Source organism: Heterodontus francisci, chromosome 41, assembly GCF_036365525.1.
Source record: "Heterodontus francisci isolate sHetFra1 chromosome 41, sHetFra1.hap1, whole genome shotgun sequence".
Lineage (NCBI taxonomy): Eukaryota > Metazoa > Chordata > Chondrichthyes > Heterodontiformes > Heterodontidae > Heterodontus > Heterodontus francisci.
The window spans coordinates 23,500,259-23,524,909 of NC_090411.1; the positions used below are offsets into that span (position 1 = coordinate 23,500,259).

The following is a 24,651-nucleotide window of genomic DNA, read 5'->3' on the forward strand; positions in this document are numbered from 1 at the left end:
CAGAACAAAAAAAAGTTGCTCCAAATTTCAGAATAAATGTCCACTTCGCTCAAGAGGCCACAGATTTGCGAAGATTAAGGGGTGATCTAATTGAGATCTAAAAAATGATTAAAGGAGTTTATGGGATAGATAGAAAGAAACTATTTCCTCTGGTGGAGGGAGTCCAGACAAAAGGACGCATCAAAATTAGGCTGTTCGGGTGAGATGTCAGGAAGCACTTCTTCACACAAAGGGTAGTGGAAATCTGGAATTCTTTCCCAAAAAGATGTTAAGGCTGGGGGGTCAATTGAAAATTTCAAAACTGGGAATGATAAATGTTTGAAACAAAAACAAGAAATGCTGGAATCACTCAGCAGGTCTGGCAGCATCTTTCCACAGATGCTGCCAGACCTGCTGAGTGATTCCAGAATTTCTTGTTTTTGTTTCAGATTTCCAGCATCCGCAGTATTTTGCTTTTATTTTAATGATAAATGTTTGTTAGGTAAGGGTATGAAGGGTTACAGAACCAAGGTGGCTAGATGGAGTCAAGATCCAGATCAGCCGTAATCTAATTCCCGAACTACTGACGGCTCTGGAACCTCCATTTCCCCTCCCTTGTATGTTCATCCTCATACTTACCTCAGAACTGGAGGGTAGCCTCAGCGCCACGATGCTCCTGATGGTTTCCCAGATATTTCAGCCCATGTGCCAGCTGGTGGGATATTAACAGGATCCAGCTGTTAAAGTTCCACTAGCCCACGTATCCAACCAGCTGTTAAAAACGCCACCTTGGCTGTCTGATATAGAAATGATTGCGACTGCCCTTTGCCCTGAAAAGCAGAAGCCTTCCACAAACACAGTAAGAATATGATTGCTAAATCCCCACCCTCCTCAACCCTTTTAAATAACCACCCAATCAGCGTTGGCAGCTCATGTGTGTGGTTGGCTATTTGGTTGCATAGCTTATTTACAGAGGCATCTCAATGGTTGACCACGAGGCTGACATCATCAAAAGTTGCTGAAAACCCCGGTTACCGATTGATAGTCCTTTGGGAGAAGGGACAGTACCGCTGGCGGTCATACACTTCAAGAGTCCTCAGCTCTGGTGGACAGAGGATTCCCTTTGGTTATGAAGCGATGGTGTGAATCCAATCGATTAGTCTGGTCACCCGCGTGTAGACGCCGTAGTAGTCTTTCCGGGCGCAGCCTAGACCATGGCTCACGATTCCAGCCAGGAACCACCGTCCATTGGACTCTTCACAGACGAGTGGCCCTCCAGAGTCACCCTGTAGAGAAAGAGGGAATTCACAAATTGAAAATACCACTGCAAATAGCATTTGATATAAGAACATAAAAAATAGGAGCAACAGTAGGCCATTCAGCCCCTCGAGCCTGCTCCGCCATTCAATAAGATCATGGCTGATCTGATTGTGGCCTTAAGTCTACTTTCCTACCCCCATAACCCTTGACTCCCTCGTAGATCAAAAATCTTTCCAACTCAGCCTTGAATATATTCAATGACCCAGCCTCCGCTGCTCTCTGGGGAAGAGAATTCCAAAGATTAACGACCCTCTGAGAGGAGAAATTCTTCCTCATCTCTGTCTTAAAAGGGAGACCCCTTACTATGAAATTCTGTCCCCTAGTTAAGATTCCCATACGAGGGGAAACACCTTCTCAGCATCTACCCTGTCAATCCCCCTCAGAATCTTTTATGTTTCAATAAGATCACCTCTCATTCTTCTAAACTCCGATGAGTATAGGCCTAACCTGCTCAACCTTTCCTCATAAGACAACCCTTTCATCCCAGGAATCAGCCTAGTGAACTTCTTTGAACTGCCTCCAATGCAAGAATATCTCTCCTTAATTAAGGAGACAAAACTATACACATTACTTTATGTGTGGTTTCACCACTCCCTGGTGTGCAGCAAGGTTAGACTCAGACCAAAGAAATTGCATCATTCCAAGCAGAAGGGCCACCCGCGCATCAACACGAGCAGAATTTCTCACCCACAGCTGTTACAAAAATTTCTAAATTCACTTGTAACAGCCCTTCAAAACACTCCCACAGGGGATGCTGAGACCAAGTGGGCCCACATCAGAGATGCCATCTATGAGTCAGCTTTGACCACCTACGGCAAAAGTGCGAAGAGAAATGCAGACTGGTTTCAATCTCATAATGAAGAGCTGGAACCTGTCATAGCCGCTAAGCGCATTGTACTGTTGAACTACAAGAAAGCCCCCAGCGATTTAACATCCGCAGCACTTAAAACAGCCAGAAGTACTGCACAAAGAACAGCTAGGCGTTGCGCAAACGACTACTGGCAACACCTATGCAGTCATATTCAGCTGGCCTCAGACACCGGAAACATCAGAGGAATGTATGATGGCATGAAGAGAGCTCTTGGGCCAACCATCAAGAAGATCGCCCCCCTCAAATCTAAATCGGGGGACATAATCACTGACCAACGCAAACAGATGGACCAGTGGGTTGAGCACTACCTAGAACTGTACTCCAGGGAGAATGCTGTCACTGAGACTGCCCTCAATGCAGCCCAGCCTCTACCAATCATGGATGAGCTGGACATACAGCCAACCAAATCGGAACTCAGTGTTGCCATTGATTCTCTAGCCAGCGGAAAAGCCCCTGGGAAGGACAGCATTACCCCTGAAATAATCAAGAGTGCCAAGCCTGCTATACTCTCAGCACTACATGAACTGCTATGCCTGTGCTGGGACGAGGGAGCAGTACCCCAGGACATGCGCGATGCCAACATCATCACCCTCTATAAAAACAAAGGTGACCGCGGTGACTGCAACAACTACCGTGGAATCTCCCTGCTCAGCATAGTGGGGAAAGTCTTTGCTCGAGTCGCTCTGAACAGGCTCCAGAAGCTGGCCGAGCGCGTCTACCCTGAGGCACAGTGTGGCTTTCGTGCAGAGAGATCGACCATTGACATGCTGTTCTCCCTTCGTCAGATACAGGAGAAATGCCGTGAACAACAGATGCCCCTCTACATTGCTTTCATTGATCTCACCAAAGCCTTTGACCTTGTCAGCAGACGTGGTCTCTTCAGACTACTAGAAAAGATCGGATGTCCACCAAAGCTACTAAGTATCATCACCTCATTCCATGACAATATGAAAGGCACAATTCAATATGGTGGCTCCTCATCAGAGCCCTTTCCTATCCTGAGTGGTGTGAAACAGGGCTGTGTTCTCGCACCCACACTTTTTGGGATTTTCTTCTCCCTGCTGCTTTCACATGCGTTCAAATCCTCTGAAGAAGGAATTTTCCTCCACACAAGATCAGGGGGCAGGTTGTTCAACCTTGCCCGTCTAAGAGCGAAGTCCAAAGTACGGAAAGTCCTCATCAGAGAACTCCTCTTTGCTGACGATGCTGCTTTAACATCTCACACTGAAGAGTGCCTGCAGAGTCTCATCGACAGGTTTGCGGCTGCCTGCAATGAATTTGGCCTAACCATCAGCCTCAAGAAAACGAACATCATGGGGCAGGACATCAGAAATGCTCCATCCATCAATATTGGCGACCACGCTCTGGAAGTGGTTCAAGAGTTCACCTACCTAGGCTCAACTATCACCAGTAACCTGTCTCTAGATGCAGAAATCAACAAGCGCATGGGTAAGGCTTCCACTGCTATGTCTAGACTGGCCAAGAGAGTGTGGGAAAATGGCGCACTGACACGGAACACAAAAGTCCGAGTGTATCAGGCCTGTGTCCTCAGTACCTTGCTCTACGGCAGTGAGGCCTGAACAACGTATGCCAGCCAAGAGCGACGTCTCAATTCATTCCATCTTCGCTGCCTTCGGAGAATACTTGGCATCAGGTGGCAGGACTATATCTCCAACACAGAAGTCCTTGAAGCGGCCAACACCCCCAGCTTATACACACTACTGAGTCAGCGGCGCTTGAGATGGCTTGGCCATGTGAGCCGCATGGAAGATGGCAGGATCCCCAAAGACACATTGTACAGCGAGCTCGCCACTGGTATCAGACCCACCGGCCGTCCATGTCTCCGCTGTAAAGACGTCTGCAAACGCGACATGAAATCGTGTGACATTGATCACAAGTCGTGGGAGTCAGTTGCCAGCATTCGCCAGAGCTGGCGGGCAGCCATAAAGACAGGGCTAAATTGTGGCGAGTCGACGAGACTTAGTAGTTGGCAGGAAAAAAGACAGAGGCGCAAGGGGAGAGCCAACTGTGCAACAGCCCCGACAAACAAATTTCTCTGCAGCACCTGTGGAAGAGCCTGTCACTCCAGAATTGGCCTTTATAGCCACTCCAGGCGCTGCTTCACAAACCACTGACCACCTCCAGGCGCGTATCCATTGTCTCTCAAGATAAGGAGGCCCAAAAGAAAAGGTTTCACCAATGACCTACTTGTAGCAAGACTTCCCTAGTTTTATACTCCATCCCCCTTGCAATAAATGCCAACATTACATTTGCCTTCCTAATTACTTGCTGGACCTGCGTGCTAACTTTTTGTGATTCATGTATGAGGATACCCAGATCCTGCAGCATTCAGTAGTCTCTCTCCATGTAAATAATATTCTGCTCTTCTATTCTTCCAACCAAAGTGGACAACCTCACATTTTCCCACATTATACTCCATCTGCCAATTTTTTGCCCACTCGTTTAACCTATCTGTGTATCTTTGGAGACACTTTGTATCCTCCTCACAACTTCCTTTCCCACCAATCTTTGTATCATCTGCAAATTTGGCTACAATACACGCGCTCCCTTCACCCAAGTTATTAAGATAGATTATAAGTAGTTGAGGCCCCAGCACTGATCCCTGTGGCATTCCACTAGTTAGTTTGCCATCCTGAAAATGACCCATTTATCCCAACATAATAATAAAAGCAAAATACTGCGGATGCTGGAAATCTGAAATAAAAACAAGAAATGCTGGAAATACTCAGCAGGTCTTGCAGCATCTGTGGAGAGAGAAGCAGAGTTAACGTTTCAGGTCAGTGACCCTTCTTCAGAACTAGCAGATATTAGAAATGTAAAAGGTTATAAGCAAGTAAAGCAGGGGTGGGGCAAGAGATAACAAAGGAGGTGTATATAGGACAAGGTCACAGAATAGCTGACCAGAAGGTCGTGGAGCAAAGGCAAACAATATGTTAATGGTGTGTTGAAAGACGGAGCGTTAGTACAGATAGGGTGTTAACAGACTGAAAATTGAACAGCCGCAAGTATAGACATAAAAAAAACTGGGTAAGCAAACTGAATAAACTAAGATGAAATAAAATAAAATAAACACAAAAAATATATTAAAAAAAGGAAAAAAATAACTAAAAATAAAAGTAAGATGGAGCCCGTCATGCTCTGTAATTATTGAACTCAACGTTCAGTCCGGCAGACTGTAGTGTGCCTAATCGGTAAATGAGATGCTGTTCCTTGAGCTTGCGTTGATGTTCACTGGAACACTGCAGCAAACCCAGGATAGAGATGTGAGCATGAGAGCAGGGGGGAGTGTTGAACATCTATCCCAACACTCTGTTTCCTGTTAGTTAGCCAGTGCTCTAACCATGCTAATATATTACCCCCAAACACATGAGCTCTTGTGTGGCACCTTATCGAATGCCTTTTGGAAATCCAAATCCACTACATCTACTAGTTCCCCTTTATCCACCCTGCTTGTTACATCTTTAAATAACTCTAATAAATTTATCAAACACAATTTCCCTTTCCTAAAACCATGTTGACTCTGCCTGATTACATTCTGATTTTCTAAATGTCCTGCTACTACTTCCTTAATAATGGATTCTAGTATTTTCCCAAAGACAGATGTTAGGCTAATTGGCCTAACTTTACGCTTTCTGTCTCCCTCCTTTCTTGATTAGAGCTGGTATATTTGCGGTTTTCCAATCTACTGTGGTCTTACCAGAATCTAGTGAATTTTGGAAAATTACAACCAATTCACTGATTTTGTGCTGTACATTCTATTACTTTTATACTTTTTTTCTCCTTCTTCAATGCATGTGGCTCGTTACAATTCCACAGGTGCTGATAGTTCTCTGGTACCTCATCTGAGTTTCTTCATGGGTGAGATACAGGGCCATCCAAATTTCTACCCCATACATCATCATAGCTGAGTTTGATTCTGCCCCTAACACACACACCTTCCAATTCCGACTCTTTGAAATCTAAATTAATCCTGCTTTTCTGCTTTTTCCCCCTAGCCCGGAAAATTCACCCTAATCATGATTTATCCAATTCCCTTCTGTTATAATTGAATCTGATTCATCACATTTGCAGGCAGTGCATTCCAGATCATAACAACTCGCTGTAAAAAAAAATATTCTCCTCATCTCTCCTCTGGTTCTTTTGCCAGTTATCCTCTGCTTCCTGACTCTCCTGCCAGTGGAAACTCTCTGCTCTATTGAATCCCCTTATAATTTTGAACACCTCTCTTAAACTTCCCCATAATCTTCTCTGCTCTAAGGAGGACAATCCCCACTTCTCTAATCTTTCCAAATAACTGAAGTTCCTCATCTCTGGTATCATTCTAGTAAATCTCTGCACCCCCTCCAAGGCCGTGACATCTTTCCTATAATGTGGTGGCTGGAAAACCCCAACTGAGGTGTCACCAGTGATTTATGTAAAGGATTACCATTCAGCCTATGCTAATAGGCTTCCATTCCATTGGCTGCGAGTCCTATGTGAAGAGAATTTGGGAAGTCTCAAACCAGTGGGAATGAGCCTATAGCATAATCTTCCATTAGTTCAGTACAAATTAGTAATCTGAGTCAAAGGTCAAAGGAGAGCTTGAGTGGGCAGTGTTCCATTGGTGGAGTGTGTCTATACTCTGAGGTTAGGGCACATTGTTCATACAGAGTAGAGAGAGCTTTACTTTGTATTTAATTGTTTTGTATCTGAACTATCATTGAGATAGGCTGCCCGAAATGGAAAGGGTTCCACTAACATCCCTCAGCTTGGTGAGCAGAAAATTCAAAAAAGAGTCAAAATTAACCCGACCAAAAAAAAGAGAGATAGAGAAGGAGGTTGGAAAGAAGTGACAGACCAGGATACAGACTATGTCACATCAAGGGGAATTGGCAAAAAACCTCACTTTAAAAACAGCCGTTCAAAGATAAGGAAAATGAAATCTTTGACAGAAAATTGAGTCCATTTGTGCATGTTCGAGCATGTTTACCTCTCTGAATGAAAGCAAATGTTCTCAGACGTGGGCGATGTGGTAGTATACTGTTACTAGTTGCACTTTATCACTTGGCTACTTATTTAACCTTGAGAGCACTGATGACCTTTGCAACACTGACCCCCTGCCCTCTGTCTTCCCCACACAGTTTGGAAAGAATTCTTGTATTATTGATATTTAACATGTGCAGATAAGTAACTCTGATCTTTTCCTTCTTCCCTCCTCTCCTGATTTATTCTAGGATACGTACCGAATCCCATTCACCCATCACCCCTGTGCTTGCTACCCTATGTTGGCTCCCATTCTGGCAATGCCTTACCTTTAAAATTCTCATCCTTGTGCTCACATCCCTCCATGGCCTCGCTCCTCCCTATCTCTGTAATCTCCTTCAGCCCCACACCCCTCCGTAATCTCTTTAATCCTGGCCTCTTGCTCATCCTGTATTTTGATCGCTCCAGCATTGGTGGCCATGCCTTCAGCTGCCTAGGCCCTAAGCACTGGATTTCCCTCCCTAACTCTTCCTCCTCCTTAAAACCTACCTCTTTGACCAAGCTTTGGTCACCTGACCTGATGTCTCCTTTTGTGGCTCGCTGCCAAATGTGGTTTGATGTTGCTCCTGTGAAGCACCTTGGAACATCTTACTCCATGAAACGTGCGAAGTAAGTGCACATTATTGCCGTTGTTGATGATATAACCCTTCAATACCTTGCCTAAGTAGTCATTCTTCTTGTGTGTGCCTGAACATTGAGTGACAGAAGACTATTTCCAGTGACCACACTTCGAAAGTACTTCATTGGCTGTGAAACGTTTTGGGATGTCCTGAGGTTGTATGAGGCATGATATAAACACAGGTTCTTTTATTTGACCAGAGAGAAATTATGGCTGAGCGGAAACCGGTCATTACTCTTCAACCTCAAAATGCATGGGCTGAGCGAGAGTTGCTGATCGTGCTTGGGAGTGGCAGCCCTGAGCTTTCGGCAATTATTTTCAATCTGTGTCCTCTGGTTACCGACCCCCCTGCCACTGGAAACAGGCTACTTCCTATTTTCCTGGCAGCCTGCCCCTCCACCCCACCCCTACCCAACCCCATCTCCACGGGACTGCCACCATGTTGCCCAATGTCTTTACTAACTCAGTCTTCATTGAAGCCAGAGAGTTACCTTTTCAATAATCATAAAAACAAAAAATGCTGGAAATACTCAGCAGCTCTGGCAGCATCTGTGGAGAGAGAAGCATACTTAATGTTTCAGGTCAGTGGCCTTTCATCAGAACTGGCAAAGGTTAGAAATGTGATAGGTTTTAAGCAAATAAAGTGGGGGGTGGGGCAAAAAAATAACAAAAGAGAGTGTCTTGATAGGACAGAGGGTTGCAGAGAATAACTGACCAGACCGCCATGGAGCAAAGGCAAAGGGTGTGTTAATGGTGTGGTGAAAGACAAAGTGTTAGTGCAGAGAGGGTGTTAAATGACCAAATAATGAACAGCCCTGGCCGAAAGCACAAACATGAAAAAAAACCGTGGGCAGGCACATGGTAAAAAAATGAATGATGAAACAAATTGAAATAAAATAAAAATAAAAAACAAAGAAGGAAAAATAAAAATAAATAAAGGAGGGCCAGTCATGCTCTGTAATTATTGAACTCAACGTTCAATCCAGCAGGCTGTAACGTGCCTAATCGGTAAATGAGGTGCTGTTCCTCGAGCTTGCGTTGATGTTCACTGGAACACTGCAGCAAGCCCAGGACAGAGATGTGAGCATGAGAGCAGGGGGGAGTGTTGAAATGGCAAGCAACCGGAAGCTCGGGGTCCTGCTTGCGGACTGAGCGGAGGTGTTCCGCAAAGCGGTCACCCAGTCTGCGTTGGGTCTCCCCAATGTAGAGGAGACCACATTGTGAGCAGTGAATACAGTATACTACATTGAAAGAAGTACAAGTAAATCGCTGCTTCACCTGAAAGGAGTGTTTGGGGCCTGGGATAGTGAGGAGAGAGGAGGTAAAAGGGCAGGTATTACACCTCCTGCGATTGCAGGGGAAGGTGACATGGGAAGGGGATGAGGTGTCAGTCATAATGGAGGAGTGGAGCAGGGTGTCGCAGAGGGAACGATCCGTTCGGAATGCTGACAGAGAAGGGGCAGATGCAGTCGGTACTGGCATCACGCTGGATGTGGCGGAAATGGCGGAGGATGATCCTTTGGATGTGGAGGCTGGTGGGGTGGAAAGTGAGGACAAGGGGAGCCCTGTCGTGGTTCTGGGAGGAAGGGGAAGGGGTGAGGGCAGAGGTGCGGGAAATGGGCCGGACATAGTTGAGGGCCCTGTCAACCCCAGTGGGGGAGAATCCTCGGTTGAGGAAAAAGGAAGACATATCAGAAGCGCTGTTGTGGAAGGTAGCATCATCAGAGCAGATGTGTCGGAGACTGAGAAACTGGGAGAATGGAATGGAGTCCTTACAGGAGGCAGGGTGTGAAGAAGTGTAGTCGAGGTAGCTGTGGGGGTCGGTGGGCTTATAATGGATATTAGTAGAGAGCCTATCCCCAGAGATGGAGACAGAGAAGTCGAAGAAGGGAAAGGTAGTGTCGGAGATGGACCATGTAAAGGTGGGAGAAGGGTGGAAATTGGAAGCAAAGTTGATAACGTTTTCCGGTTCAGGGCAGGAGCCTTTTCAATGCTTTCCTTTTTTTGAAACACAGAAGCAACGCACAATACCTGACAGGAATCCTTCTCTCCCTCAGGGTAGCCAGCACAGAGCATCCTGGGAGTAATGCTGTAGGAATACGCTTCATTGCAAGTAGACTGATCAACCAGTTTGACATCTACTTTCTGGAGAACATTCGAAACAGAACCTAAAAGAAATGGAAAAATGGTCATCTTTGATTCTTTCTGCACTTACTGTTCAGGACAGGCTCCTGTCTTCCCCATGTTTACAGTGATTCTACATCACGGCCAATGCCATAATTAACGAAAAAAATAATAGCTTTGAATGAGCAATATAGGAACAGGAGGAGGCCCTTCAGCCCCTCAAGTCAGTTCCACCATTCAATGAGATCCTAGCTGGTCTGTATCTTAACTCCACCTACTGCCTTGGTTCCATATCTCTTAATACCCTTGCCTAACTAAAATCTATCAGTCTGTGTTTGGAAATTTTCAATTGCACCCCCCACCCCCCCGCCTTAACAGCTTTTTATAGGGAGAGAGAGTTCCAGATTTCCACTAACCTTCATGTGAAGAAGTACTTGCTGATGTCGCCCCTGACTGGTATAGCTCAAACTTTCAGGTCATGCCCCCATGTCCTAGACTGTCCCCTAACAGAGGAAATGGTTTGTCTCTCCATCTACCCTATCAAATACCTCAATCGTCTTAAACACCTCAGTTAAATCACCCCTCAATCTTTATACTATCACGCATGTCAGAAGTGTGATGATATGTCCAGCTTAACTCTGAAGAGTTATGAAACAATGAACTTTGTCTTTAAAAAAGTGAACCTTTATTTTTAAAAGTGACCAATGGTCCACAATGGCCCCCGAAGAGAAAGGTGATTAGCCTTTTGTGTATTCAAACAGTCTGACAAAGACTAAGGAGAAATTTTCAAAGCCAAAAAGTGTTAATGAAATCCATTTTACACCTATTCTAAAAATATTCCAGAAATGAATGTCTTCTTCCAAAACAAAGGACGTGTGAAGTAGCCATGTCCTGGTCCATTGTGTGATCACCATGGAAAAGAAACCAGAGTGTCCCCTAACAGGAGGTGAGAGGTGACACAGTTTTACCTTAAAACAAAGACAGCCAGAGAGAGAGAGAGAGACTGACCCAGACGGTGAAGCTATTTGTAACAGCTGGCATTCCAGCAATCCAGAAAGTACATGCCCTGCTGAAAAATCCGACATCTACATTATACAGCAGAGAGAGAGAGCTGGAAGTGACCCAGCATCTTCAACAGAATCTTCAATCAAGAGAGAAATCTACAATCAGCTCAGGCCTGCAACTATCTGACTTTGTGTGTTAAGAGAATTTGACAGGTTTATCGTAACTCTTCTCCTCCACAATAACCCACCTACCTCTTTCCCGTCTCTATCTGTTTCTTCTTGTGTGTGTGTGTGTGTGTGTGTGTGTGTGTGTGTGTGTGAGTGAATACGTGAGTAAATGAGGTTGCGACAACTTCGGGGTAAGGCGTATTGATCAATAAACAACTGACTTTCTGTGTTATAAAACCTACAAGAAAACTGCCGCTGTCTGGTTACTTGAAAAATAAAACACCAAGGGGTTAAAATCTTACTACTAATACACTTGCTGCGGTCAGGTGGGGAATTGAACAGAGGGAACCACCCACATGGCACCACATGGACGTATCAATCTTTAGTGGAACACAACCCTAATATGTGTAAGCTGTCCTCATAATTTAACTCTTCTACCTCTGGTATCATTCTGGCAAATCTGTGTTACACCCTATCCAAGGCCAATATATCATTAAGTCCCTTTGAGCAGGGGAAGTGGGTGGGGCAGTGGAGCCTGGATTGAAATCCATTTTAGACTGGTAGGATGAAAGTCTTCTGTTTGTTGGCTGTAAGAGTTCTATATGAAACGAGTTTGAGTATCCTTTATTCAGTTCCTAGTGGGAAGGCACAGAAAATTGCCCCTAAATTGGCATTCTCTGGATGACTGGAAAAGTGCAGTGATACAGTCGTCACTACCACTAATTCCACCCAAAAGCAATTATTTCCCTTAGTCTGGCGATTAATGTGTTAATCTGCTCTCTCAGGTTGATGTAAACATTTCAATGGCTCTCTTGAAGAAGATCAGGAGCATTGTCCCCATTGTCTTGGACAATATTTATCCCTCAACCAACATAACTGGAAAAAACCCTAGATGATTGGTCATTATCTCATTGCTGTTTGTGGGAGCTTGCTGTGCGCAAATTGGCTGCCATGTTTCTTACATTACAACAGCGACTGCACTTCAAAAGTAATTGATTGGCTATAAACCACTGTGGGATCACCTAAGGTCATGAAAGGCTTTATATAAAAGCAAATCTTTCTTTTAAATTCAAGACCATGTGAATTCAACACAGCGAGCTATGTGAAGGGCTCTAATGAAGTAAAACTGCTTGTGTACAGGACTCAGGGCCAAGGCTTATTACAGACTGAGGCCTGTCCAATTTGCCTGCCCTTCGCACCCTCCCCCCCACCCCCCAACTCACTTTCTTTTTACTTGGAGGCCACGCCTTTGCAAGCTGGCCTCACAGTGAGTGTAGATACTGCAGCAGTTATACTGATAGATGCACAACCTTTTAATGGAGCAACAAATCCCATGCACAGCTCAGGCAGCAATGAAGGTCTGACTTCGAGTGCCACTTACCATCTTCTTCAGTTGTTCCCCAGCCCGTGACCCAGCACGTTTTGCCCGTTTCAAACACGTGCGTCCTGGTGGGTAGGCAGATTGGGTACGAGGATGGCACAATGGGCACAGGCTGGTCCAATTGGAGCAGAGCAACGTCATAGTCATAGGTGATGGCATTATAGTACGGGTGAGAGATGATTTTTAGCACCTTAAAGGAAAGCTCATTGTTGCCGACAACGTCAAGCTTGAACTTGCCGAGGATGACCGTCCATATTGCTGGTGGGGTGGAACTGTAAGGAAACAAGGAAATTTAAAGTTACAGCGGGACCTGAAAATTCATGGGCCTTTGGACCCAGTCTTAATTCCATTAAAGAGTACGTTGTGAGGCAAAAACTGCCTCATGCCCAGAAACATATAACAATCTTTATAACAATTTGATTTTTCTTTTGTATCTACCTGCTAGTGAAGCAATGAGCTGCAGAGAGCACCCAATTCTCATTAATGAGAATACCTCCGCAAACGTGCTGGCTGCTAATTTGTAGACTGGCTTGCCATGGCCACTCACCCTCGGTGGAATTGGTTCCCCCGACTATTTTGTTCCTGGAAGTCTGAAGGCCACAGTCTAAAGTAGAAAAGGCAACTCATTAATCAGAAAAGAGTCTTGTTCACAGTGAGTGAGGAACTAGTCAACAAACCTCACTTGTTGATCCTGAATTTGAGTCTGCCTCAGACTGAGGAGGTGCAAGACTCCAGTTTTAATTCTGATAGGTGGAGGGATCTAGAACAAAGTAAATTCGGAGTAGCCTCCAACCTACATGATTCCGCCTAGAACATCCTACCCAAAATGTGGCACAAATTGGCAGTCTCACTCCGGGATGCCTCATGATGATTTGTGCAAAAGTTGGAAATATCACACTGGTGAGGTTGAGTTTGTTGCACATTGTTGAGCCACTGTAGAACCAGTAATGTTTTCTGGGGGTGCTTGATGTTGACAGGGGTGTCCAACATGGATAATCTTTCAGTGACACCACCTTAAATGAGGACAAATTTCTCCTTTCCAAAATAAGGCGCTTCTCATTTATTAATGTTAGAGTGTAGCAAAAACATTCTGGCTCCAAAAAGGCACAAAAGTGTCTGACAAACTCCTGCCACAACACCGGAGGGAGGCCTGGGAAACAGGTTTGGGGCCCAGATATGCTTCAGTTGGGAGTGTCTGGGATTCCGAGCCTTGCCTGGGGCAGTTCACCCCATTAAACAGGGTGAGGCCAAGCTTGAGGGACTCTGCTTATTCAGAGATTTCTTACTTCTCTGGCACAGTGGGTCCCGGTGTTGAGTCTGGATGGAGGCCAGTATTCCCAGTGAGATGAGGCCTCCTGAGCAGAGCAGCCTGCATCATTTAAGAAAGGATGAATTTTTAATTTAAAAAAATCATAAGCTTTTTAAAGGGGGATGTAAAGACCAACACTTTGTTTTCTGGAGAGGAAGAGGATTGGTAATCTCCAACTCTATCCACCCCTGCCTCCTCCCACACCCATCCCCTCCCCTCTCATTCCCCCCTCCCCCACCCCCACGCCCCACCAGATCTGATAAAGGAACTGGAGTTTCTGGCTGAGAGGCACATGGAGGGTGTGAGTGCCCAACTCACAGTGACCCATGGAAATGACATGTCCCTCCCCCCGTCCCCCACTGCCTCTGGGTACTTCAGTAGAGTCATCAGTGATTGCGATTCTGGTTTAGTTGCCAGAATCAGGCCCTACGCAAATTTGGGGCCCTAAAGCCCTATTTTGTATCAGGTTGAAATAAGGTTTCCCAGATTAGCCTCAACCAGTTTGTGTAATTCAATGTGGACTCAAGTACTGTGAGCGAGACTTTCCCAGTGGCTCAGTGGGAACATCCGTGGTGTGTTGAGCTACAGAGTCCTACTATTAGAAAGGTCCCAGGTTAAACCCTTGGCTGATGCTGAGTTAGCTGATCTTAGCTGTGTTGGCAGTACCTCCAAAACCCAAGTTCTCCATCAGCTAGAAGGACAAGGGCAGCAGGCGCTAAGAATACCACCACCTACAAGTTCCCCTCCAAGACACACACACTATCCTTCATGGCCACTGAGTCAAAATCCTGGAACTCCCTGCCTAACAACACTGTGGGTGTTGCTACACCACATGGACTGCAGTGGATCAAGAAGGTGACTCACCACCACCTTCTCAATAGCAACTAGAGATGGATGTTATATGCTCCCCTTGCTAGTGATACCCACATCCTCAGAATGCATTAAAAAAAAGTGGGTTTAAGAGGGGAAATTAATCAGAAGTGGGAATCCATGCTGCTAGCTAGAGACTCCGCTTGAATGCGCATGTGTGTGTGAATGTTGGGTGAAGGTGAGATCAAGTTCAGCTGTGATGGTTCTCCATGTCCAACATCCTGCTAACATTCACCTCCTGGGCTCACGCCAGGTGTGGAGGGCCTGCTAGCTGTGGAACCATCCGGGAGAGGAGGAGCGAGTGAAGGTACTGGGGCAAGAAAGGTTCTCACTGTCAGAATGCATGAGCAGGTTGGCAGGGCTCCAACAGAACCATGGAACCAGGGAATGTTACAGGCAGAAACAGGCCATTTGCGCAATCATGCCTGGGTCATTGCTTTTCTCCACAAGAGCTACTCAGTCGAATTAAACTGTCCTGCTTGTTTTCCATTGTGGGACCAGTAAAAACAGGCAGAACTTAGTTGAGGCACAGGACCAGTTACCCAACAATACACAGTGTGTCAAAACCGTGGGGGTTGGGTAAAAGGGGAGCAGCACACAGATGACCCAGAGAATTTCAGACTGTCCAGAAAAACAGGCTGAAACAGGATGAGATTAGCCACCATGCTAGCAGACTCAGTGTCCTTGCACAAGACAGATAAAGAGTTGCTATGGACACGAGATATGATTAGACCTACAGTTAGACAATGGGGAAGTGTAAGAAATGAGAAGTGCTGACCAGGCTCTTACTATGGGTAAATAAGAGGGGTGGGTCTTGGAAACAAGATTTAACTCCTGACTGAATCTTGGGACAGCACGAGAACCCCAGGACCAACACTCGAGAAGGTACCCTGAGTCTGGGACTCCGAGAACAGAAGGGCACCCGCAGGTCCGAGACTGATCACCTCACGTCTTGACGGGTAGTATACTGTGCAAGTTGTGAGTGCTTGTACTTGCTGATTTAATGTGTGAATAAAATATTTGATATACCTTTCACCAGTCCGCTGTTGCGAATTCTTTCGAGTAAGTGCAGATTAGTCACAATGCCATGCTCTGTATTACAGGACTTTTACAAGCAACTGCCTAATTAAATAACTCATGTCCTCTGCTTTTTGTGTCAGGCAGATTCCACATTCTACCTACCCTCTGTGTAAAGACATCTTTTCTAACCTTTTTTAAGGATTCTCTTAAATTTGTATCTCCTTCGCTAATCTCTCGCGAACCAGAGGAACCATTGATAACCCTTCGTAATCTTAATCTTTGGCCCACTGCCAAATGACCGATTAACCTCCTCACCTCTAGTGGAAAAGGTAGTGGAAAAGGCCCTTAACTTCTCCACCCTCTCTTATTAGCTATAATCTGCCATCCCTGGTAACATCCTAGTGAATCTAAGTTGCATTTTTTCCATTGCCTTTATGGCCTTCCTGGAACTGGTTGTTCCAAACTGTACACAATACTCTTACCTGTGGCCTAATTAATATCTTGTACGTGTTCAATGTTAGCAGTGTGCTTTTGCATTCTATGCCTCTGGATACAAGATCAAGGAATAATTTTGCCTTTTTTATGGCCTTATTTATATGTATTCTTTAATGATGTGTATATCTGCACACCATATCCCTCTCACGCCCTTAAAATTATGAAAGGGTAGACACTGAAAAGATGTTTCCCCTTGTGGGGGCGACCAAAACTCGGGGCCATAAGTACAAGATGATCAGAAATAAATCCAATAAGAAATTTAAGAGAAACTTCTTTACCCAGAGAGTCGTTAGAATGCAGAGCTCGCTACCACATGGAGTGATTGAGGTGTATAGAGTAGAGATGCATTTAAGAGGAATCTAAATAAACACACTAGGGAGAAAGGAATGGAAGAATACACTGATGGGGCTAGATGAAAAGGGGTGGGACGAGGTTGGTGTGCAGCACAAACACCAGCATGGACCTGTTGAGCCGAATGGCCTGTTTCCGTGCTGTGCGTTCTACGTGATCGATGTTTGCCTGTAATGGCAGACTCACGTTGAGGTAGATCTCGAGTGGTGCCAGGGTCACCCGGTATCTTGTGAGCGAAACTAGATAGCCAACATCAGCAGGTGAATTGATGTGGGTAACGTCAAAGCTGAGACTTTCGCCTTCTCGCTACATCCATGATCACATAGAGTCATAGAGTTATTCAGCACAGAAACAGGCCCTTCGGCCCATCGTGTCTGTGCCGGCCATCAAACACCTATCTATTCTAATCCCATTTTCCAGCACTTGGCCCGTAGCCTTGTGTGCTATGGCGTTTCAAGTGCTCATCTAAATACTTCTTAAATGTTGTGAGGGTTCCTGCCTCTACCACCCCTTCAGGTAGTGTGTGCCAGATTCCAACCACCCTCTGGGTGAAAATTTTCTCCTCAAATCCCATCTAAACTTCCTGCCCCTTACCTTAAATCTATGCCCCTGGTTATTCACACCTCCGCTAAGGGAAAATGTTTCTTCCTATCTACCCTATTTATGCCCCTCATAATTTTGTACACCTCAATCAGGTCCCTCCTCAGCCTTCTCTGCTCTAAGGAAAATAACCCCAGCCTTTTCAGTCTCTCTTCATACCTGAAATGCACCAGCCCAGGCAACAACCTGGTGAATCTTCTCTGCACCCTCTCCAGTGTAATCACATCCTTCCTATAGTGTGGTGACCAGAACTGTACACAGTACTCCAGCTGTGGCCTAACTAGCGTTTTATTCAGCTCCATCATAACCTCCCTGCTCTTATATTTTATGCCTTGGCTAAAAAAGGCAAGTATCCCGTATGCCTTCCCAACCACCTTATCTACCTGTGCTGCTGCCTTCAGTGATCTATGGACAAGTACAGCAAGGTCCCTCTGACCATCTGTACTTCCTAGGGTCCTACCATCCATTGTATATTCCCTTGCCTTGTTAGTCCTCCCAAAATGCATCACCTCACACTGTCAGGATTAAATTCCATTTGCCATTGCTCTGCCCATCTTACCAGCCCATCTATATCGTCCTGTAATCCAAGGCTTTCCTCCTCACTATTTACGACACCGTCAATTTTCGCGTCATCTGTGAACTTAATGATCATACCTCCTATATTCACGTCTAAATTATTAATTTACACATGGTGCCCTTGATTGAATTTCCCCTATCTGATCCCTTGTAGTGACCCAACTGCCATATTGACAGTGCTCAGCTCTCTCTGAACAGGTTGAAGTAGTGTGGTGCTTGCGTTACTGGACTAGTAATCTAGAGAACAGAATCGGAATTAAATGATCGTGGAACTTGTAGCTGTTGGATTGCTGTAAAAAACCAACTGGTTCGCTAATGCCCTTTAGGGAAGGAAGCTGGCCTGCCCTATATGTGACTCCAGTCCCACATCAACGTGGTTGACTCTTAATTTCCTTCTGAAGTCGACTGTTAGCCCTTTAGCTGCATCAAAAATCACTACCCAGCAGCTCAAAAGGAAGGCTTACCACCATCTTCAAGACGATTAGGGATGGGAAGTAACTAAAGAGAAAAAGGTCAAGAATCAAACCTGGGAGCCTCAATACCACATCAAGTGTTGCCTTTACCTAGTAGACCTGTGTTCTGTTTTCCACAGTTAATAATACAACCCAGGACTTCACTATTGGCTGACCAACATCCCGTTACAATTTATCTTTTCTGATTCCACGACATCTAGGAATTCCACTGAGTACAGAATGCCTTGACATCTGTATGTGAGATTTAGGGGCCACTATTATTTCATTAAACCTCTGGGCTACCTTAGCCAGAGGAGCTTGCTCCAGCTTTCCAGTCCTTACCGCAGTTTCTCTCATCAGTTCCATCTTGACAATCTGACACATAGTCACACTGAGGATTTGCTTTCTTCACACAAGAACCATCATCACACATGTAGGTGAACAGGTCACACGGCACGGCTAGAGAACACAGAATAACAAACAATTATAGAACACATTAAACCACATAGCTGAACACACACACAAACACAGAGTGGAAAAAAGACGCAAAACACATACACCATGGGGAAAAGACACATTAAACACACACACAGGGTATACACACAATGAAACACACACACACACTGACACACACACACCGTGGGTAAAAGACACACTAAATAAAAACACACTGAAACACACACAGGGTACACACGCTGAAGCACACACACGTATACACACAGTGAACAAAAGACACTAAACACACACACTGACACACACACACTGAAACACACACACTGAAACACACACCGTGGGTAAAAGACACACTAAAAACACACTGAAACACATACACTGAAACACACCCAGAGTACACACACTGAAGCACACACACGCAGATACACAGTGAACAAAAGACACTAAACACACACACAGAAACACACACACTGACACACACACACATTGAAACACACACACACCATGGACAAAAGACACTAAATACACACACACTGAAACACACACACACGCACACAGGGTACACACACTGAAACACACACACACGCACACAGGATACACACACTGAAAAACACACATACTGAAACATACACACACAGTGGGTAAAAGGCACACTAAATACACACAACACACACACACAAAGACCATGAGTAAAAGACACACTAAACACACACATAGCAAAACACAAAGTGAGCAAAACGGCATGCTCAGCTACAGGTTTGGATCTACATTCATCAATGCTCTAACTTAATTTTTGAAGCCACATGCCAAAGAAAATGAGATTCTTTAGAAAGATAGTGGTTAAAGTGCCCCGAACAATGAGGCAGGTTGCTGAAATTCGTACTTCACATACCCCCATCACAGTTCTCTTCATCGCTCCCTGTGTCGCAGTCTTTGTGCTGATTGCAGACGTTGAGTAACGAAACACAAGTGTTTCCCTCAGTGCACTGAAACTGTGCAGGACAAACTAGGGAAGGAGAGAAAGAGAGGATGAAAGAGGAAACAACTACAAGAGAGAAACATGGAGCATGAGAGAGAAAGGAAACCTAGAAGTCAGACTCCATGTGTACATGCAACAGAAAGAAGGAACAAATGAAGGAAAATGCAGTGGAAACTAGACAGTTAAGAAGATGCTGAAAAGGAGGAGTGAGAGAAAAAACAAAATCCAGAAGGCAGATTTGGACAGTCGTCTCGACATGGGAAGATAACACCACATTCAGGCACAAACCAGCAGATCATCATTGTGCAATAATAACTTATCAACATTTTGTCGCATCTGATTAAAACCTTGGGAATTTTTGATTTTAGCATAACTCTCTCAGAACCATGAATTTCTTAGTTGAAATAGTTGCCAAAGAAAGTTTATTTAGAGGGCTGAGAGAGCAGATAGGATGGACAAGTTAACACATGGATTTTTGTGGTAATTTATGGAGCGCGACCCACAGTCGTGATCAAGTAAGACAGGGCGAGACAACCCTTCAGACACATTCGTGTATCAAACTACAGCCAGCAGTGATCTGGACACCATTTTTGATTTTCTCACCCAGCACAGCTTGAGGAGGAGACCGACTGAACGGTCCCTCTGAATCACTACAGTTGAACTGAATTCAGAGTTCTTTCTCAGCTGTGTTGAAAAGAGCAAGAACTCTGAGAACTGGGTCTTACTGGGTAGTTGGATGAAGAAGGGCGGCACAGTAGCGCAGTGGTTAGCACCGCAGCCTCACAGCTCCAGGGACCCGGGTTCGATTCTGGGTACTGCCTGTGCGGAGTTTGCAAGTTCTCTCTGTGACCGCGTAGGTTTTCGCTGGGTGCTCCGGTTTCCTCCCACAGCCAAAGACCTGCAGGTGATAGGTAAATTGGCCATTGTAAATTGCCCCTCGTGTAGGTAGGTGGCAGGGAATATGGGATTACTGTAGGGTTAGTATAAATGGGTGGTTGTTGGTCGGCACAGACTCGGTGGGCCGAAGGGCCTGTTTCAGTGCTGTATCTCTAAAATCAAAAATAAATAAAAAGCACTTTGTAGCTAGTTCCCCATTCGAAGGTGAGGTGTGGGTAGCACCATGGCCCTGAATGCGAGAGTCAAATAGTGGGAGTAACTCCAACACGGCTCAGTACCTGATTAGAACTGTGCCAAGTGGGAACATCCTCTTAGGATGAAGGGAACATAGGAGCAGGCACATGGGAACAGCACCATTTCCATGTTCCTTTCCAAGTCTAATGTCAGTTAACACAAGATCTTGTAGCGGGAGCCTCAGCTGACTTGAAGCAGGGTGAGAATAGAATAGTGCCAGGTGAGAATGGAGTTAAAATTGACCCTGGTGCTTCTGTTACAAGACAGGCCCAGTAGGATTGTGCTTCAGGCTCTTGCGTTCTCTAACTTCTTAACATTGCTGTACTATGCACAAGAGGCACAGCATGGGAAACATAGCTGCAGCCTTCGGCCTTTGGCTTTCAGACTCTCCTCACTCTTGTTACATGTCATTTGTGAAGTCCCAATATTTACAGACAACTAAATAAATATGAGATAATCGTCAATATGCTGCAACATGGAACAAAAGGTCAGAGTATCTCATTGGTTTATCAGAATGATACCTGAACTCCAAGGGTTAAAATACGAGGAGTGCTTATATGAATTATGGTTGCATTCCATGTAATTTTGAAGGTTAAGGGGTGATTTGATCAAAATTTTCAGGGTATTACAGGGAACAGATAGGGTAGATAGAAAGTCTAGGACTAGGGGGGATAGTCTAAAGATTAGAGCCAGAACTTTCAGGAGTGAAATTAGGAAACACACAAAAATTGGTAGAAGTTTGGAACTCTCTTCCGTAAGCAGCAATCGATGCTAGATCAGTTGTTAATTTTAAATCTGAGGTTGATAGAATTTTGTTAACCAAAGGTATTAAGCGATATGGGGCAAAGGATCTAATTGAATGGCAGAACAGGCTCGAAGGGCTGAATGGCCTACTTCTGTTCCTCTGTTCACATGGAACACATTGGAATGTCTAAAGCTTCCAGAATGATGACCTTGGGCTGCGTGCCTCTAAAACAACATTACCAACACTCCAAAATTCTCTCAAACATTGCTGGACAGGAAAAGACCCTCGACTGCCTCCAATTGTGATTCTGTATGTGCCACAATATTTACACTTCTCACCTACATGGCACCATGTGATCTCTTGGGAGAGAAGAAAAATCCAGATAAAAACTCAAGCCAATTTGGGGAAACAAACTTGGGAAATTCTTCTGCGACACTGTAAAGCGATCAATGCTACTCTAGGCGATCACTCTGGCCCTGATAATTCTCTATAGTCCATACCTTGGGGTGCTTTGGATGTTCGGAGGAGGTGGAAGTTGCTATATCAATGCTCTTTCATTCACCTTCCTGCACACACACCCCCATCACTGTGGGTAAGGCACACTGTAAATACATTTTCCATATTTCTTTCATAAATATAGGATGTCTTGGAAAAGACGAGAGATCTTATCATCCCGTTAAACAATCCAGTGGCAGTGGAATCAAATTTCAATGGAACTAAATCTCTGACAGTGCAGCACTCCCTCAGTACTGCTCTAAACTGTCAACCTAGATTTTGTGTACAAGTCTCTGGAGCAGGATTCAAACCCACAAACCTTTAAGGCTGAATTTTATCAGCCCCCTCTCCCTGATGTCAGGGGTCGTGGCGGGGCGCCTGGAAAATCCTTCCGGGAGAGGCCCGCCACAGGCCTTGACGATGGGAAGGCCCCGCCCCATATTACTGGCGGCGACAAGGGCTCGGGGCAGCCCCCCACCGCCGCTCATCGAAAAAAAACCTAATTAACGTTTGTAAATAAATGATAATTAAAGAATAATCACTTACCTAGTTGTGACAGCTGTTCCACGCTGATATTTTGTCTGGTTGGCGGGAGACCCGCGCCGTCGGATCTCTGTTTGGTGGCGAGGGCGGGAGGAGTGAAATTGTCAGGGTGGGGGGGGTGGGGAGGAGTGAAATTGTCAGGGTGGGGGGGGTGGGGAGCGGGGAAAACTGTTACTATTGGCTGAGGGGATGGTGGGAAGGGGGTTGAAGAGCAAACGTTTGGGGGTGAAAGGTCGGGACTCAAAACAGTTTTTTTTGGGGGGGGGGGCGGGTGTGGGCGGTGTAAGAGGGGATTCTATCTTTTATTTAATGCCAAAACTTGAAAAACACGCCTGCCGTTCTCTTTAAAAATTTAAATGTCATCGAAGAGCTTGAAGCCTTTAAAAATGGCGCCGGTACCTGCGCACTGGTGCCGGTGACCGTTGCCGGGGATGGAGTACCTGCCCCCTCTATGTCATCGGGGGATGGGTGGTTTGCCCCCTCCATGTTAACGAGCCGCTGCGCGAAATATCGCGGCGGCTTAGCGGCGCACGTCCGGAATATCAGCCCTTAGACTCAGAGGCAATAACGCAACCTGTTCAGCCACGGCTGACACCAGTTAGCCATATTGTTGCCTCATGTTATAAGATTGAGGGTTTGATCCCCACGCCAGGGTTTAAATATAATCTAGACTGAGGCACCAGTGCAGCACTGATTGTCGGAGACGCTGTCCTTTGATGAGACATTCCACCGCGCTCCTGTTGGTTGAAGTGGATGTCTATTGTTTGAAAAAAAATCAGGGACTGGAAACCTCCCACATTAACTGGCCATTCCTCTCACTGTTTGTGCGACATTCCTGAGACAGAACACCCACCCTGTTATTCCTAACAGTAGCCTGTAGAGGCCAAAATAAGTCATCGATTATGCAAAACACTGAGAGACATTTTGACGTTAAAGATGAATCGAAGAAACATTAGTTCAAGTTGCATTACCTATGCTGATGGCATTTTCGAGCTAATTTTTTTACCTAACAACTTGCACGTATATAGTGCCTTTAATGTAGTAAATGTCCCAAGGTGCTTCTCAGGAGCATTATCAAACAGAATTTGACACCGAGCTGCATAAGGAGATAGTAAGGCAGGTGAAAAAAAGCGTGGTCAAAGAGGTAGGTTTTAAGGAGCGTATTCAAGGAGCAGAGAGAGAGGTGAAGAGGTTTAGGGAGAGAATTCTGGAGCCAAGGTAGCTGAAGGCACGTCCCACCAATGGCAGGGCGATGAAAATCAGGGATGTGCAAGAGGCCAGAATTGGAGGAGCGCAGAGATCTCGGAGGGTTGTGGGGCTGGAGGAGGTTACAGAGACAGGGAGGTGTGAGTTTATGGCGGAGTTTTAAAATCGAGGTGTAGCTGGACATTATGACATGTCGCAGACTGATACATCAGCAGCACACGAGATTCGCAGTGTCTTCCCATATTTAACGTGGAAAGTACATCTTTTTTTACCGCAATTGTTTTCGTCCACTCCATTGCTGCAGTCCTTCAGACCATCACATTCTGGGACGCACAAGCCAGATACAGAACACAAGACCTCGTCGGGGCAGGCTGCAGAGGGAGTAAAGCAGACAGTGGGATGATGGCTGTGTAGTTATGCAGAGTCAACTGGTCAATAACTTAGCATTATTGTAAAATAATTCACCCCTCCCCCACACCCCGCCCACAACGCTGAAGGTGCTGACTCTGGCTGAAGTACATTTTGACTCCTTGCAAGGTAACCGTGAGTCTCCCCTGCTTTGGGCTTGTCCCTTTTTCCCCTCACCCTCTATTTGCCTCCCTGATCCAATCCACTCACCTTGCTGTGGACTTCTCCCCCTGAATCCCCAGTTAAGTCCTTCAAGCCTGACTGATTTTAACTGGCAGGAGGAACACGGTTACCAACTCCATTTCGAGATATCCCTGGAGCTGTCATCACATGACCTTCTCCCTCCACCTACACCCCCGCCCGACCCACACTCCCATCCTAGGCTGCACAACATGTCCATCCTCACGGTGCCCCACCTTCCCTCCCCAATCGTTATCCGATTGCTTGATTCTTGGTTGGTTGGTAACCCTAAGATAGACGTTTCCTGCCAACCTCTAGGCCTTTTTGGT

The 24,651-nt window shown here is 45.5% G+C and overlaps 1 protein-coding gene across 2 annotated transcripts in view; it reads right to left on the minus strand.

Annotated features, from left to right (window-relative positions):
• Positions 1–418: 418 nt before the first annotated feature.
• LOC137353356 (transmembrane protease serine 6) overlaps positions 419–24,651 on the minus strand; it is a 68,906-nt gene continuing 44,673 nt past the window's right edge. For both annotated transcript variants that reach the window (XM_068019527.1, XM_068019526.1), the window contains 7 exons: positions 24,007–24,105; positions 19,528–19,641; positions 18,525–18,641; positions 12,948–13,113; positions 12,510–12,781; positions 9,864–10,000; positions 419–1,265 (listed from right to left, as the gene is read on the minus strand). In XM_068019527.1, the coding sequence (XP_067875628.1) occupies positions 1,107–1,265; positions 9,864–10,000; positions 12,510–12,781; positions 12,948–13,113; positions 18,525–18,641; positions 19,528–19,641; positions 24,007–24,105 (1,064 nt within the window). In that variant the 3' untranslated portion in view covers positions 419–1,106. The remainder of the gene's footprint in view (positions 1,266–9,863; positions 10,001–12,509; positions 12,782–12,947; positions 13,114–18,524; positions 18,642–19,527; positions 19,642–24,006; positions 24,106–24,651) is intronic.